At 45.0% G+C, this 17,507-nt stretch overlaps 1 protein-coding gene across 1 annotated transcript; it reads left to right on the top strand.

Annotated features, from left to right (window-relative positions):
- Window positions 1-201: 201 nt before the first annotated feature.
- DDX52 (DExD-box helicase 52) lies at window positions 202-17,271 on the top strand. Its single transcript, XM_066635379.1, has 15 exons — window positions 202-337; window positions 1,266-1,518; window positions 1,978-2,105; window positions 2,983-3,168; window positions 5,143-5,286; window positions 5,682-5,793; window positions 5,895-5,967; window positions 7,612-7,815; window positions 8,012-8,102; window positions 8,972-9,094; window positions 10,562-10,712; window positions 11,563-11,638; window positions 13,692-13,763; window positions 15,333-15,422; window positions 16,733-17,271. Exons 1-15 carry the CDS (start codon window positions 251-253, stop codon window positions 16,815-16,817), a joined length of 1,875 nt encoding a protein of 624 aa, XP_066491476.1. The 5' UTR covers window positions 202-250; the 3' UTR covers window positions 16,818-17,271.
- The last annotated feature ends 236 nt before the right edge of the window (window positions 17,272-17,507 follow it).

Genomic DNA, 17,507 nt, shown 5'->3' with positions numbered 1-17,507 from the left:
CGCCACGCACATGGCGTCTGCAGAATGGAACCCGGAAGTTTATGCCTTGAGCATCTGAGCCTCTATGCCCTGGAAGCTCGATGGCAAGGCGTGTCGCTCTGGCCGGCGCCATCTCGATGGTCCCGCGACGGTGCGTACCCTGGCGGAAGCGTCTCTCCTCGCTTCCGGCTTCCTTGGCCGCTGGCTGGCTCTGCGTTGCTGGGCAACGCGAGGCCTGGAGGCGGTGCATGCCGGGAAGGAGGAAGCTCGCATGGACTCCCACGAGCTCTTTCGGAGGCTCGGGGCCGGCGCTCGCTTCGACGTGAAGCGCTTCAGGGGGGATGCCGAGCGCTTCAAGGTGCGGGGCTTGGCGTGGGGGGCAGGGGAGGAAGGGCGGGGGCAAGGGGGGAGGACTGGGGGAGAGAGAAAAGGGTCATGGGGAGGACGGGGGCGAAAGGAGGGGGACTGGGGGGCAAATGGGGTGGTCAGGGGGAGAGAGGAGGGGCAAGCGGAGGGAAGGCTGGGGAGCTGGGGAAGGGTAAGTGGGGTAGACGGGGGCGAGAGGAGGGGGACTGGGGGGCAAGTGGGGTGGACAGGGGGAGACAGGAGGGAGTGAGAGGAAGGAGGCTAGGCGGGGGGCGGGAGGAAGGAAGACAGCCAGCACTATACCCTGAGGACTCAGCTCCCTCCCTGTCTGAAGCCCCCTCCCAGGACCCAGGGGCAGATCCAGTGTTTGCAGGGGGGGGGGCATGAGCACTACCAGCTCCAGAGCCCAGGTCAACCAGGCAGGTAGACCTGGGCTCCCAGTTGAACTTGATGCCCTCTATGACCAAGGCTTGCTGGCTGGGTAGACCTGGGCTCCCATTCCAGCCAATCTCACCAGCACCCACCCAGTGGGTGTTTTGTTGGCACCCAGTTTTACTTCCCTGGCCCAACGGGTGCCCTTGCCTGCTGGCAGACAATTTGGGGGGAGTCCACACACCCATACTACCCCCCCTTGGATCCATCCCTGCTTGGGCCTCACTTGTGTGGAGGAGAATGCACTCTGCACATGCCTCAAGGTCCTACTGTTAAGTAGAGATGGGCAAGTCCAGCATGGCTTGACTCCAGTCGAGTCACAAATCTCCGCTCCTGCAACTCTTGGGCCAGTTTGTATGGGAGCAGAGAATCCTTCACAATTGAAATGAACCAGTACTTTTTGATCAAGGAGAAAAATAAGAGCTCTGGGGAACTGCAGTTGCGTTTAATTCTGCACCAGGAATGATGTGAATCTGTTTTAAGTACAGGTGATCAGAACAAAAGACAAGGAGGTCGGAGCATCTCAGGTTCTGGGAGAACTTGATTTTTTTGCTGGCAAAAACAAAGAGCTTCCAAACACTCCTGAGAACAGCATACGAAGAAATGGATCCCAAACTGAAACGAACGAGCAACTCGGATTGCTCAATGAAGGTGAAGCAAGTGAATGTGCAGGGACTGTAAAAAAGAGAAAAAGAGACGGCCACAGCATTCCAGGGAAGAAAAAGAAGAAAACGACAGAAGGTAACGGAGAGAACTCTCTCTAAAAATCAGATATGCTGCACTTTGAACTAGAATGTCATTTAGACATCCATCAGGTGTAAACAGCAATTTTCAATGGATGTTGCACTTTAAGACACTGCAGCATCTGCTTCCCATTGCAATACATTTGTTGGACTGGAATAATGCTCAGTGGCAGAGCACACACTGTGCATGGCAAGGGTCCCAGCTTCCATCCCTGGCATTTAGGCACAGCTAAGAAAGGTTCACCTGAGATTTGGAGAGCAACTGCCAGTCATTGTAGGCAATAGTGAGGTTGCTGGCCCAAAGGTCTGATTCAGGATGAGGTAGCATCCTATATCTGTATCAATTTGCCATGTGGTCAAGGTGTACAGATGACCGAGTCACAACACAATTAAAGGCGCTAGGGTTTCTTAGGTGGCAGTTACACAGTAAAGGGTTGCTTACTTCCATCTCTTCCAGTTGTTTCTAGTACTGAAAATGATGGGATATTTTGGATGGCTGCTCTGGAAGCAAAGCTTGGCGCACCAAAAAACAAGGGGGAGAAGCAGCCCACTGCAGAGAAATTGAAACAAGCCAGACAACAGAAGGTGAGGTCTCTCTTTTGGCAAGTCATTTGCATGGTATTCAATGGCTCTCAAAAATAGTAGTAAAAAATGGGGTGGGGGGGGATACTTGTTAATCCAATACCATGATATGAAATATACAAGGCACATTCCACTGGGAATTGGCAGATGCTTGGACATCTGTTTACAAGTTTGAAGAGTGAATTTGGAGATCAAAGTGAATTGAGGTGCAGCAGGTAGTTGCAAGATTGGGGGTCTTGACTAACCTCCCATCCCATAATCAGCACTGACATCAATACCAATATTGGTAGGTTTGCTAGCTCTTGGGGAAGGATGTCACAGGATGTCATTTGGGGAAGAGATCAAATCATTGCCCAGGAATTCTTATTATTATCTATCAAACTGTCCATTTCAAAGTAGGATTGTATAAACTGGCCACAATAGGGCCGCTTAGAATGTTACCTGTACCATAGCTAGTTGCATTATGATGATAAATACCCATACAGTGCTTTTTAACAAGGTGACTTACATAGTAAAAACATGAAAAGATGGTTCCGTATCCCAAAGGCCCCCCCAACCCAAACACCACAAAGGAGACCCCAGTAGCAGCCACTGGGAGGGATGGAATGTTGGAATGGAGGGGCATTTGTGCTCTCCACTAAAGAGAAGCACTACTTAAAAAGTGTCTCTTAGCCCAGTTTGCAGAAGAGAAGCACTTTAACGAGAGTGCCTGTTCAAAGTGCTGTTAGTTATGGCTATATAAAGCAGGAAGTTTGCCCCTGAAGAATCTCTTGTGTAGTCCTTGTGGCTTAATCTGTTCACCAAGGAAGAACCGGGATAAGATTTTGTTCTTGAGCAGAATTCCATGTTAACGTGTACGCATATCTTCTGATTTTTCCAGATCAACCATTTCAGAAACAAGCATAAGATCTACATCCAGGGAACAGATCTTCCAGAACCTATTGCTACATTTGACCAGCTCAGAGAAGAATACAAAATCCACTCAAAGATCATGCAGAATATTGAAGCCTTTGGATTCCAGGCCCCCACACCAATTCAGATGCAGGCGATTCCTGTTATGCTTCATGTGTGTTGTAGTTCTCGTTTACCATACGATAAATGTTTATGTAGCTTGTACACAACGTCCTTGAACCTTGCATCTGCCATGGTCATGCTCATTGAATTTCTGAGTAAGCACCACTCACTACATTGGTGGAGATGGTTCTGCACGTGCAGTGCTTCTTCCCCCTCCATGACACTGGAATGATATAAGGTCCTCCTTATATAGGAGCAGTGTGCATATACTAGAGCATCTCGACTTTAAAATGAAATGATCTGAAGCTCCACGTATGCAAGGCCTTCCTATGTACTTCGATTGTACAAATTGTACGTGTTCAGTATTTCAGCCATAAGAGTCCCTGTGTATGAACAGCTCCTTTGTAAGAGAGATGTGCTGCTTGATTACCTGTATCTGGTGGGCCCTGTTTGAAATACTTTGAAAGAGCAGCTAAAGGAGTCAGACTTTGGCTAGCAAGTACTAGGTTCACATTCTTGCTTGAACACAGCCTGGCTTGTAGTTGGACATCTTGGTTCGCCCAGTGGGATAGCTGGTGCAACCTATTTTGCAAGGGTATTTTGAGGTTGTAGGAAATTGTTACAAAAAGCGTTTGTGTACTATTGAGCACATAAGAAATTTTAAATACAATGACGACAGCAGACACTTGTCTCACAAGTCAACCCCACAGATAAGTTGAGGGCAGGTTTTTGAGCCAACAATCATAGAATTTTCTATGACCCTTGGATAAGTTGGGGGGGTTAAACTTAGGGGGGTGTCTGACTATAGTTTTGTCTGATTTTACCCAAGGCCTGATCCTGAAAAATAACCTACCACTAATTGTTGCTTAAGAACTGTAGTCTCTAATTTATTAAAAACATAGTGAAAGATCATAAGATAAATTTTTATTCTTTTTAAAATTTTGGTCTTCAGCACCTTTTTGTAAACACTATCAGAGTAAGTGCACTGTAAACTACATACCAGTAAAATAGTGGTTCCCAACCTGGTATTCACGTACTCCCAGGGACACTCCACAGGACTGTTAGGGGTACTTGAAAAAGAATGGCAGAAAAAGGCCGTGCTCCAGAATGCCTTGCAAGGCAGGAAGGGAGGTAACTAGTTGGCTGTGAAAGCCCCATCAATAGCTAGTTTTTGGTCATCAATTCATGTATGAACCAGTGATTGAAAACCAGCACAGTAAAAAAGCTGAAACATAATATGAAAAGTGATCAATCAGCCAGAATTTCTCAGCACACTTCTGGTGCAAAACAGTGCAAAAGCAGAGTCTTCTGTTCCTCAAACAGCTAAAAAGAGAAAACGCTGTGATGAATACATGAAGTCTGAGTTTTCATAGATAGGAGATGAGGGCTTGTATTATTACAAACATTTTGGTAATATGAAGGGAACAATTTATGGAAATGGGCTGCCAAGGGATATGCAAGTGAAAAAGGTTGGGAACCACTGCAGGAGATCCATGAATCAAATCCACCTTTAAGGTGGACATGAGGAGAACCATGAATCAAATCCACCTTTAAGGTGTCTGGTTTGTTAAGCCAGAAGCTCTACATACAACCCATAACACATAACTGAGAGAGTGCAATTCAATTCACAGCAGAGAGATGAGATATTTGCAACCCTTTTTACTCAGAAGTAGACCCACTGCTTTCCATGGGTGTTATTCTTAAGTAATGGTGCACTGAATTGTAGCCTGGGAAGGAGGGTCCCATCCTGGTGTTTCAAAAAACAGACCTGCTTTGCAAACATTTGCCAAGCAGAACCAGGCTGAAGCAGAAGGAAGGAGAATAAAAGTTAACTATACCTGAGTATCTATGGTAAATATGTCTTTTCAGTGTTCTTTATCTGCCATGCCAATGCTGATGTCGTATGTTTTGTTTCAGTTTGGTGCATGACTGGTTTGTTCATGGCATGGCTTTTAAGGCTAGATAGTTACCTGCCTTACCTTATTCTGTATTTTTCCTTTCCTGTCCTTTGCCTACTTCCCTCCAGGGTTGTGAACTTCTGGCATGTGCCCCCACTGGCTCCGGAAAGACATTGGCTTTTAGCATTCCTATTTTAACGCACCTGAAACAACCAACCAACAAGGGCTTTAGAGCTCTTATAATATCACCCACACAGGAGCTGGCTAGCCAGGTATGATAATTTACCTATTGCCATACATTTTGCTTGGTAGTGGTGGGGGAGTGTATATATGCAGTTAAACTAATCAGAAGTTAGCTTGGAGAGTGCCTGGAAGGGAGACCTACATAAATCATTTCACTTCCCAAAGAAAATGTGAGAGAGAAACATGATCAATGCTAATGTCTAAGAATAATAGCTATTTATTATGCCTTTGCCAGCCTTGTAACTTGAGTACATTGAATTGGCAATGATTGGGATTGGTGCTTCAGAGTATATGCTGTGCTAGTAGTTGACTTTGTTGCCTGTGGCTTGTTCTTTCTCCTTCCAGAAAGAACTTTGAATCTGTAGATACTGATGTGTTAATTTTTGCATCTTTGTTCATTTTTGTTTTGTTCCTCTGCATTTAGATTCACAGAGAGCTGGTTAAGCTGTCAGAGGGAACTGGTTTCAGGATACATATGATTCACAAAGCTGCCGAGGCTGCAAAGAAGTTTGGGCCAAAATCCTCTCAGAAATTTGGTAAATTGGCTATATGTCCATATTCATTGTTCAGATTCAGTCTTCTGTATCCACTCATTCCTTCTGATGGTTTTCACACGTGTGCACATGTTTTCCTACAGATATACTGGTGACTACTCCAAACAGACTTATTTATCTGCTGAAACAAGACCCTCCTGCAATAGACCTGTCCAGGTAAATATCAGACTTCCTATCATTAAGCAAATTCCTTGAGTCCCTGCCCATTAGACATATTTACTACAAGATAAGCCAATTAGGTTGGCTGCATTCATCCAAAATTGTTTGTGTTTGGTTTTATCCTGCCCACCTTCCATGAAACTCAGAGTAGCTTACATTGTGCTCTTTCCTATGCTCACAACTGTCCTGAGAAACGGTAGTTGAGCTTTATAACTGAATGGGAAATGGAACCCCTAGTTCCATTTTGCACCATCCATCCAGCACCCTGTTATGTTACCAAAAAGGCTGTTTTGTTTAGGGGAATTAATATACTACCCTTTTTGGAAACTTCAGGATCGCAGACTAGATAACAAGACAGCGTAATGCAAAGAAATTCCTTTTTAGCTTGAAGAGAGACTGGGAGAAAGATAACTTTCAATAGGATTATATTTTTATTGCAAAAACACACAGGTATACATAATGCACATGGAAAATGGTAACTATATGTTTCTTGGTACCTAGTACTTGCATCTAGTGTACCTAGCTTTATGGTGGTTGCATGTGAAAAGTATTTGGTGCATCCAAGGAAATTAGGAAAAGGGAAATTTGTAGGGAAGGATTTTAGGGGTCCCTGGTCTGCCAATCCCAGTTGCTAACTAAAGATGGGAGAGAAGGGGAGAAAATGGGGGGGGGGGGAAGAAGGGAAAAGGTTCCAGACGCAGATATAGTTACCTGTCCTGAGGAGCAGATGGATGGGGGGGGAAGTCCTGGAAGGAGGACCTCTGCCTTGGAGGGGCAGCCAGAGAGAGAGCTAGCATGTGCCAGCCTTCTCTTAAAAGGGTTTTTGCTGACCTGGATGCTGACCTGAATGACCCGGACGTGGCCTAGAGCTGATCTGATGCGCTTGCTCACTACACACAGTGGGGCACGTGGAGCATGCAAGAAAAACAGGATGATCAGGTGTCAGCCATGACTGGCCTCCTGGGGAGGGGGTAGCTTGCTTTCTGTTGCCCCTGCGGGGAATTTGGAGACATGATGTCTATTATCAGCAGAATTCAATGGGTCTAATGGCTGGTTTCCCTGACTAGGGAAACTTACACAATACGCAGTGATTGATTTACAATAAGAAACACTTAAGCAGCGATTTACAGTGATTGAGACAACAATTTACTCTTTAAACTTTGCTGCTAAAGTCTTTGCTGCTGTGTGCATGGAGAGCTGGAGTTTGTGTAAACTTGTGACTTTTACCAGGGTTTTTGGAACTTGGGCCTGTTTGCTTGGCCCATATGATATTTAGTCCATAATAACTAGATATAAAATCACAACTTAAAAGGAAAACGGGGATTTTCACGTAACAGTTACTCTATTATGAAAGTGCCAGACTAGGAGCTAGGAGAAATAAGTTCTCTGCTCCCTTTAACCATGATGACTTGGGGCTAGTCACTAACTCAGCCTAACCTGTTGTGAGAATAAAAAGGTGGAGGGTAACAATGTTTGTTGACCTATGCTCCTTGGAGGAAGTGGGGGAGGGTGATATGAATACCTATTATGAGCAATTGTCCTCAGTTTTCCAGATGGTCCTTGCTGGAGTACACTGTTATGTATATTCAGGCTTATGTCGTTCTTTTAAGTTATTAACTGCAACATTCTGCTCTGCCCTAGGGTTGAGTGGTTGGTGGTTGATGAGTCAGACAAGTTATTTGAAGATGGAAAGACAGGATTCCGAGATCAGTTGGCCACCATCTTCCTGGCATGCACATCCCCTGTTGTCAGGAGAGCCATGTTCAGTGCAACCTTTGCACATGATGTAGAGCAATGGTGTAAACTCAACCTTGACAACATAATTTCTGTCTCGATTGGAGCAAGGTGAGTGGTGGGGAACAATTGCTGTCTCTTTCTCATTGTGGGTTCCTGATTTTTAGCTGGGCATCAGGCGGTACAATTCTCTGGGTGTCTAATCAGAAGTAAACCCCTTTGAATTTAATGGCACTTAAATTGCCAGTCTCCAAACTCCATTATTGCCAGTCTCCAAACTAATGTGGCTTCCTTGTTTTGATTTCAGAAACTCTGCAGCTGAGACAGTTGACCAAGAACTCGTGTTTGTTGGATCAGAAACAGGGAAGTTGCTGGCTGTGAGAGACCTTGTGAAAAAGGTAGCTTTGAATTACTATCTTTTTCTTAGTTACTATGCTTGCTTATAAATCTGAGGCTGACTCTATTCTGGCAATAGATTAAGGTGATATCATGAACCACATTGCTTCAAACATTAGGGTGGAGGTGAGAATGCTGGTTTCAAATGCTTCTCTACAGAAATGATCCGAGTGCAGCAAGCTCTTCTGAAAACAAGCAGCTCTGGTACAGCCCCCTACAGTTCAGTCCATAGCATCTCCAGCCAGGGCTAGAAAAGACCCATCTTAAATGTGAAGAGCTGCCACCATTTGGTGTTGTCAAATACTGAACTTAGATGAGCTACCAGGATAAGGCAGTTTTATATGTAATCTTTGTACCAGCAGTCGAGAGAGCAAGACTTGCCCAGGACCTCTTGGTGCCTGAGGTGGGGTGCCAAATGCTGCCCCAACCCTTACCTAGCAATGTGCCAGCCTCTGTACCTCCTAATGCAGAGGAGTACAGTACAGTACCTCTGGATCTGAAAAAAACAGAGGGATGGAGCAGAAGACTAAGTATGGAGCAGAGGAGACACTCTAGCCCACCACGCTCCTCTCCACAGCATTTCCAGTAGTGGAGATCAATAGGCAGAGGAAGGTGGGTGCCCCCTTCCAATCTACTGTCTGGGGCTACCATTTTAGTCAGCCTCATGAATGGACTGGCCCTGAGAGGAAGTAATGGAGCCCTTCATTCAAAGAAGCTTTCAGCAGCCTGTTAACAAAGCCTGCCTGTGAGGATACTTCCTGGCTGTCTTGCTTTGACAGTTCTCCACAAACATGTCCAGGTTCTTTTCACATTTGGTCAACCGTCTAATTTGAGCTTGCTGGCTTCCTTTATTCTCCCTCTTTCATTCCAGGGTTTCACGCCTCCTGTCTTGGTCTTTGTTCAGTCTATTGAACGGGCAAAAGAGCTTTTCCATGAGCTTATTTATGAAGGCATCAATGTGGATGTCATTCATGCAGACAGAACCCAACAGCAGGTAAGAGTTGGGCATGGTGGAGTGCATAAAACACCTTTGTGGGTTTTTTGTTGCTCATCCTGGCAAAATCCTGAATATTTATTTTAAGAGAGAATTTGGATCTTCTATTGAGTGTGCAAGAGTTAGGGAAAATGGCTTAAGAACTGGCTCTTACAAAACAGACTGAGAGCGTAATGGGCCAGAGACTGAAGCCTTGTCAGCTGCAGTGTGATGTGGAAAATTGAAGATGGGACAGGATGCAGGTCTCTTGTTGCCTTGTGTGCTCCCTCTGGTGGGCCATTGTGAGATACTGGAAGCTGAACTAGATGGGCCTTTGACCTGATCCAGCAAGGCTCTTCTTATGTTCTTAGCTAGCTTGGAAAGAAAAATAAGAGTTTATTTTCCAACTTTGCCCAGATAGGTGACTTTAGAACCACCATAAGTTCCCTTCAGCTTCTATGCTCATTCTTGCTTTGAGGCATCTTTCATGCTGCTGCCTACGTGAGGGGAGGGGTGCAAATATAAACAGACTTACATTTGTTAAATTAGACTTCCTCTCGCAGCATTCCTCAAAGAGGCTTCCTGTCATGATTAAAATACACTGAAATTGCAGAATCAACAGTAAACAAAATAATAAGAAAACTGATAATAGATTTGTTGCCATTATTGCTTCAAGTTCTTTAATATTTCTGCAGTGGCCCAGGGGGAAAAAGGCACACAAGTGTGGCTAGCCAGCAACTAGGACCAGGTGGCACCAGATGTGTTTGTTCCTGGGGCAGACCATCTCCTCGCTTGGATAGCTGAACAGTGATGGCTGAAGGCTCTGCAAAAATGCCAGTGTTGAAAACGTCCATTCCACAGGCCTTCACTAATACTGTACGTTCAGTCCAAGTGCTGTTTAAAATGCATAGGGGTTGAATAAAAACCTTGGCCTGTGTGTGTTTTCAGTGGCTTGGTGGGGGATATAACTGTGCTGGATTGGCACTAGGTAGCTTTCCAGAGTTGTTTGAGCAGGAGTGAACAAACGAAGCACCCTGCTGGATCAGACCAAACGTGCATCTAGCATAGTCCTGTTTTTCTAGTCAGCCAGAGGCCTTTGAGAATCTTGCAAGCAGGTTGTGATGGCAACAGCCATCCTCAGGATGTTTTGAGCCTGACAACTGATATTCAAATGTACCCTGCCTCTGAACCTGCAGGTCTTGTTTAGCTGCTGTGCCTGTTAGGTCTGTTGGGGATTGTTCCTCCTTGTTTTTTTCCCAAGCTACTATCTGCTGCCATACCTTCTGATAATAAATACCACAAGTTAATTACATGTTCCATGAAGTAATTCTCCTTGTCTCTCCTGAACTTGCCGCTAATTAATTTGAAGATAAAGGCACAGAAATGGGATCAGAAAGAGCAGGCAACCAGGTAGCAATGCAGTGCCAGCACTTGTGTATCTTCACCGTGCCAGGTTCAAGTGGATGATGCTACTTTTGGTTTCCCTAGAGGGAGAATGTTGTCCACAACTTCAGAGCAGGAAAGATTTGGGTCCTCATCTGTACTGCTTTGCTGGCAAGGGGGATCGACTTCAAGGGAGTGAATATGGTCATAAACTTTGACTTCCCAAGTAGTTCTGTGGAATATATCCACCGGATAGGTGAGTTGGAAGACTTTCATGTTGTCTTTATTGCAGTGGTTTCAAATTAAGTCTGGTTTTAAAATTATGTCAGTTTACTTGGATGCATGAGAACCTTGGGTCATTCCTCAGCGTCTTGCATCAAAAGAATTTCTGGGAGCAAACTATAGAAAGACTTTGCTATTGACTGGCACTGGTTTTTCAGAGTAGGGTTGCACATGAAGAAGGGGCAGTGCTCAGTGACAGAGCACCTGCTTTGCATGCAGAAGGCCTCAGGTGCAATCCCTGGATTCACCTCCAGGTTGGGCTGTGAAAGACCCACCTGGAACCCTGAAAAGCTGCTTCCAGTCAGTGTAGCATCTAACCAATACTGAGCTGGTTGGACCTGATAACAACCTGTGTATCCCATGATCCATCAGGATTGCAGAATGTGACATTCATTCAGCTTGCCTGGCACCTCCATCTGCCTTTATGTTAAAAAGAGAATCATTTTGTTGAAAGGGACGTCCAAGATCATCGAGTCCTACCCCCTGCCGGTGCAGGCTATCCACAACTGCAACATATTCTTCAAACTCCATGCCCAACTCCTTTGTCCCTTCTCCTCACCTCTGTTCACAGCTAAAGACCCATTTATTTGGTTAGATTTTTTGGATGCAGGTTTTGATTTGAGAAGTGATTGCTGCCCTGTCACTTCTGCTTTTATGGTTCTCTGCTGATTTGGGTTGGGTATTTGGCTGTGAGTTTGTGGTTTTCTTTTTGATTGCTGCCTTGAGTACTTCTTGATTAGGATGGGAATGGCAGGATAGAAATATATTTTTAAAGTTGATCTGTGCTGAAGAGGAAATGCTTAATTGGTGTCCTCCTATGACAGGTCGCACAGGGAGAGCAGGGCACACGGGAAAAGCGATAACTTTCTTCACTGAAGATGACAAACCATTGCTGCGAAGGTACCTTTCTTCTTTAGTGCTGTTGTCAGCACTTGCTCCTTGTTGACTCTTGTAACAGTTTAGGACCATGGTTGGCAACTTGCTCTTAAACTAGGGCTAGGGGTTTGCTGCCTTGGAAACAAGGGCCCCTTTGACCCCTTTTCCTCCACAGCAACAAAAACATTGGTAGAGCTCATCATTTAGGCATCCCAGCTTCTTCCTGCTATTTTTCTACATCTTGACTTATGCAGTGTAGTGAGCAAAAATGTATGGTGAATAATAAGAGTGGCTCTGCCAGAAGCCTCTCTTCCTGCTCACATGACTAGAACCTTTTGCCTGTGTCTCAGTTTGGGAGGTAGTTGACTTGCATTGCCGGATGTGTGCATCCATGCATGATGAAGGTGTTCTTGGATTTGGAGGTTGTGTTGGGGCATAGAGGAGCTAAGCGGCCCCCAGTTGTCCTCCCTACTAGTAGTCGGTTTCCCACAGTGACAGACCTTTCCTGCTGTTGTGTATCACCAGTGATAACTGGAAGCTAAGAATAAATTGTGCATGGGCCAGTACATGCACTAACCATGTACGATCCAGTACCTAGCATTGCAGAAAAAAGAAAGTTGCTTTCTGCTGAGTCAGACCCTTCGTCCCCCTGGCTTAGTACAGGTATGTGCTGCTTAACAGCAGGATTATGTTCTAGTAACTCCGTTGTTAAGTGAAAAAATGCATTATCTTAATCATGGTGGTGGCAGTAGGAGGCCCCAGAGGACTCCTCTGGGTCACACAGGGCCTCCATGGACCTCAGAATGGCTTGTAGAAGCACTCAGAAGCTACTTCTGATTTTTGGAATCAGACCGGAAGTCATGTTGGCAACCTTCAGTCTCGAAAGACTATGGTATCACGCTCTGAAAGGTGGTTCTGGAACAGCGTCTAGTGTGGCTGAAAAGGCCAATTCGGGAGTGACAATCCCTTCCACACTGGGAGCAAGTGCAGTCTGTCCCTGGTCTGTCTCCCTGGCTATGGGCCTTCCTTCTTTGCCTCTTAGCCTCAGACTGTTGGTCAAGTGTCTCTTCAAACTGGGAAAGGCCATGCTGCACAGCCTGCCTCCAAGCGGGCCGCTCAGAGGACAGGGTTTCCCACTTGTTGAGGTCCACTCCTAAGGCCTTCAGATCCCTCTTGCAGATGTCCTTGTATCGCAGCTGTGGTCTACCTGTAGGGTGCTTTCCTTGCACGAGTTCTCCATAGAGGAGATCCTTTGGGATCCGACCGGAAGTAGTTTTCTGAAAACTGGAAGTAGCTTCCGGAGGCTTCCTCTGGCCATTCTGCAGCCTGTGGAGACCCTCTGGGGCCTCCTAAGGACACCACCAACCACAAGGTAACTGCTTTACAGTACACCAATGATAAACTGTTGCATAGGTGGTCCATCATTGGTTGGAATATCACAAAGCGACACAAACGTGTATTGTCTGTACTGACTGATGGGTCTTTCCTAGCCCTACATGGAGATTCTGCTAGTACTCAACCTGGAACTGCCTGCATTCAAAGCAGGTTTTCTGCCACCAGGATTAGGTGTCCTCAAATTTTTGTCTGATTTTTATAGTGAACCAAAACCTTGTAGTTGCCCAGAGGGGCTGAGATCTGGACTCTGACATGGCGCTGGACTTGAGAGACACTTGAGTTGCCTCTAAAACCTGGCATGAAGTCAGGGATAAACCTGACTTCAAGAGGTGTTGGGGATGCTACTGTTATCTCTGTTGCCCTGAACTTCAGAGCCAGAGTTTGCCATAGTGAGAGCGAGTGGTGAGCAATTAAGGCATGCTGTCGAAAATAGAGCTAGGGCAATAAACATTTTTGCAGCTTTGCTTAAAAGATTGCTCATTCTTGTTTGTGCGAGAATTTGGATATGTAGGGAATTCAGCAGCAAACTTTCAGGTTTCTTTCATTCTGAGAACCCTATCAAATACCTCCAACTTGCTGCTTTGGAACTGCAGGCCAAAACGAACTTTCTAAAGTTAGTTGAGAATTGCTGGATGTGACTGTTGCTTTCCCTCATGTCTGTTTTATTTTCCTTCTTTTTAAGCATAGCGAGTGTTATTCAACGAGCTGGCTGCCCTGTGCCAGAGTACATAAAACATTTTCACAAATTGCAAAGGTAAGTTGGTATTGGATTGAGCCACACAGAAAAACAGGAACAATTGTGCGTGTGTGTGTGTGTTGGAGGGAACTTGAGGGACACAATGCTGTTGCCCATGTATTTGGATCTTGAAGGCAAAGGCAAACTGATGTTCATTCCTGCCATTCCAAAGGATTCAAGGCAAGAGCTGGTGTAGTGATTGTCACCACTGAGTTTCATCGCTCTTGCATTGTTTCCTTAGGGTGTTTCTATAGGCCTTCAGCACCTCCTCTTGTCCTTGGAAATGTCCACTCTGATCCAGCTCTAGACTAGGGATGCCAAACTTGTTTCATACAGTGGGCTGAATGGCATTCATGGCACCTGCGTTCTTGTTATTAACTAGGAACTGATGCCATTAAGCAGGTAGTGACCAGAAATAAGCGCATTTTCTCACTTAGAAACTCATTAGCTTCAATATATGCAAATCTTGATCATATTTTCAAGATATGGGAGAGCCCAATTGCAGGTCTCCTCTTCGGCAGCATCACTTCTGCCGAGGCCTTGCTTTTCAGCTCAGCAGCGGAGAGGTGCTCTGCAAAGCGGTGACTTGGCAGAAGCAGCATTGCTGAAATGCCCACCCATGTGATGATTGGGATCTCCCGGTACCTTCTTCCTTCTCCCTTTCTCCACCCTTCTTGGTCTGCCTCTCCTCCAGTACCGTTCCTCTCTTTCTGAGACCTCCTTCCATCTCTTCTTCCTAGCGTCTCTGCGGAAGCGGTGCTGGGAGAGCCTAATTATCATGCAGACTGCCCTTTCAGCATTGATCCCTTAGCAGAAACAGCATCGCTGGAAGGGTGGCCTGCATGATAATTAGGCTCTTCCAACTCTGCCCTTTCAGCTGTGCCACTTCTGCTGATGCATCACTTCACAGAGAGCAACTGATGGTAGTGCATGGAGAGCCCAATTATCACAGTGGCCAAGTAAAGAGCCACTTCTTTGGGCCATATCTGGCCTGTGAGTCTTATTTTTGACACCCCTGTTCTAGACTTTCTCAGGGCCCAATCCTATCCAGTTTTTCTGTGCAGTGCAGCTGTGCCAGTGGGGCATGCACTTCATCCTGCAGTGGGGCGGCAGTCACTGAGGCCTCCTCAAGGTATGGGAACATTTATTCCCTTGAGGCTGCATTGCGGCTGCACTTTTGCTGTAAAGTTGGATAGGATTGGCCCCTCAGTGAGCTTGTGTGTGGCATCTCTTTTTTTCGATTTCCTGTTTATCACTAGCTATCACTTGCTGTGGCATCCTAATTGGCAAATTGTGGTTAGTGCTTCCTTTCCAAACTGCAGTTTGGAACTCACTTTAAACAGTCATTTCACTCTATGGTTTGGCTGTCGTGATGAATTGTGGTTAGCAGTAAATGGGCAACTGAAATGCTGTTATGACAGGGGTATATATGAGTTTGCAGTTCATTTAGGCTTGCATTGTAAACTCTTTTAGCTGAAACTCTGCCTTTTCTCTCCTTTTCCTCATCTGTTCTTTTGAGTGCCAAGGAGGAAGTACAAACTTGTTTTAAATTTCAGTTGTTCTCCCTACTCCCTGTGTTGTTTTCAGCAAGCAAAAGAAGAAGATGATTAAGAAGCCTTTGGAAAGGGAACACATCCTTACATCTCCTCAGTTACTGCGAAAACTCAAGAGAAAAAAGTAAGTTAAATGTTCTTTATCTAAGACACAGAGTGGTGTGTAGTTGTTTTTCTATTCTGTTCGATGAAATCATGTGATGGAACTTGGCCTTGAGCATTCCTGTGTTAAAAGCTGGCAGTGGAGAGCAAGATTTCAGAAATGATTTGGGATATGACAAGCTGATGGGCTATTTCATTGTCCTGTCTCTTTCCTTGAGATGTATTCTCTGTAAACATCTGCCTACAACTGGATTGAAGCCACCATCTGCTAGGCAGCTTCTTGGATAGCAGCCACCCAGCTGCTGGTGGAGATGAGTTGGTGTGGAGGAGATGACCTTGAGAGGAGAGAGAGACAGATTCCCGTAGGGTGGGGGAGGCAGTTATGGCAGTGGCATCTGGTCTCCTTTGCTCAATCAGTCCTGACAGTCGGAAATGATTACAAATAAACACAGTGGTTTTATTGTGCCTTACTTTCAGGAATAATAGAGAAGCCAAGAATCCCTAAAGCTCTTGCATACCATCCTTCCTGTGCTGCTTATCACTCCTTTTATCAGAGATGAGCTAATGTAACTGGGTTGGATATGTCATTCTGGGTTTTCTACCCTGAATTTTCTCATGATTCTTCTCATGAGTTGCAAGGAAGTCTGACTGTACTGAAGGGATTTGGGATTGAGAAAAGCATCTTTAAAATCAAGCTCATGAGTGCTGGCTGTATCATTTGCACACTATTTGGTATTTAAAAAAGCATTCTAAGTGGGTTCTTGAAGCTAGTTTTGGCTTTGTTTATTAAAGCAGCTACACACAGTTGCTCTGTTCCTTGTAGCTCATATTTATACCCCAGTTGCTCTGTATTACCTATGCTAAAAACAAATTAAAAACATATGGAGCTCCCTCATACTGAGCCAAACCATCAGTCCATGTAGTTCAACATTGTTTGCTCTTGGAGTCTGGGGTGGGGAGGACTTTTCTGCAGACCCAATATGCTGTTTTGACTGGAGATACATTGAAATACTGATGTATTGGCATGTTGAATGTGTACCATATTGATCAAGCAACTACTGCTATGAAAGAACTGCTATAGTTGGGTGTTCTTATTAAACCATTTCTGTCCAATATTGCATATACTCAACAGGGATTAAATGTGTACACCTGTGGGCTGGGCAGAAATGTGTTTAAGAAAAACCCTGCTGGATCAGGCCAAGGGCCCATCTGATTTACTGTTATTTTTCCTAAATAGCCACTATCTGCCTCAGGAAAGGCCACAAGCGGGAGAAAATGTTGAAAAGTTGGACACACTAAAGCTTCTCTAAACTGCCTTGTCTTATTTTTCAGGATAACTGCTCCGAAAAAAGTAAAGAAGAATGCCAAGGAAGCTAAAAAAAGCAATTCTCCGTCACAAACGCTTTCAGAAAATTAAATTGGCTACCTAAGTGATCAGTTGAAAGAATCCAGGATTCCATATCTTTTTTTCCCCCCTTTTTCTCCATGGATGAAAGTGCCCTCCCCTCTACTCTGAACACTGAGTACACATGAGGGTGGCATTTGTGTCTTTGGGATACCCAGCTCTTCTGCCTTCAACTTTATGAGGCAGTACAGTAACATGGGGCCAGAATGTGAGAGCAAGAGAGTCACCACACCACAGGCACCATGCTGCAGTCTTGTGGAAGAATAAATGTTTAAAAATATACTGGAATATCTGTGGAAAGAAAACCTTTAAAGATGTTCAACACTTCTAGTTTTTCAGGAAAAAAATAAATATTTTACCCTGGACACATTCACTTTTTATAAGAATTTCTCTCTCCCTGGTACCAGTTGGTTCATTTTGGTCCTAAATGTGATTGTCCCCCTCAAATAAAGTGCTCTCCAAATGAGTTTTACCAGGGTCTGAGTGTCTGTTGAAAATGTGGGTGCCACCTTGCTGTTCTTGACTAGTTCTCAGTTGTTTCATGAACTTTTCCATTTGTTCTGTAGTTTGTTGAATAAGGGGAGGATGTCATGTTCAAAGGGAATATCTAGGCCCAATATGAATGGCAGTCAGCCCTGTTGTGCATAAAGCTCTGTCTTGTCTTCTACAGCAGAAAGTCATCTGCCCAAGATTCAAATGCCT

This window comes from Tiliqua scincoides, chromosome 8, assembly GCF_035046505.1.
Source record: "Tiliqua scincoides isolate rTilSci1 chromosome 8, rTilSci1.hap2, whole genome shotgun sequence".
In the NCBI taxonomy this organism is placed as follows: domain Eukaryota; kingdom Metazoa; phylum Chordata; class Lepidosauria; order Squamata; family Scincidae; genus Tiliqua; species Tiliqua scincoides.
The sequence above is the reverse complement of the archived record's forward strand: the minus strand, read 5'-3'. Positions and strand labels throughout refer to the sequence as shown.

Coding starts and splice junctions, on each gene's coding strand:
- DDX52 (XM_066635379.1), top strand. CDS start 251: ATGGACTCCCACGAGCTCTTTCGGAGGCTCGGGGCCGGCGCTCGCTTC. Junction 7,816..8,011: donor TCTGTCTCGATTGGAGCAAG/GTGAGTGGTGGG, acceptor TTTTGATTTCAG/AAACTCTGCAGCTGAGACAG. Junction 15,423..16,732: donor CGAAAACTCAAGAGAAAAAA/GTAAGTTAAATG, acceptor CTTATTTTTCAG/GATAACTGCTCCGAAAAAAG.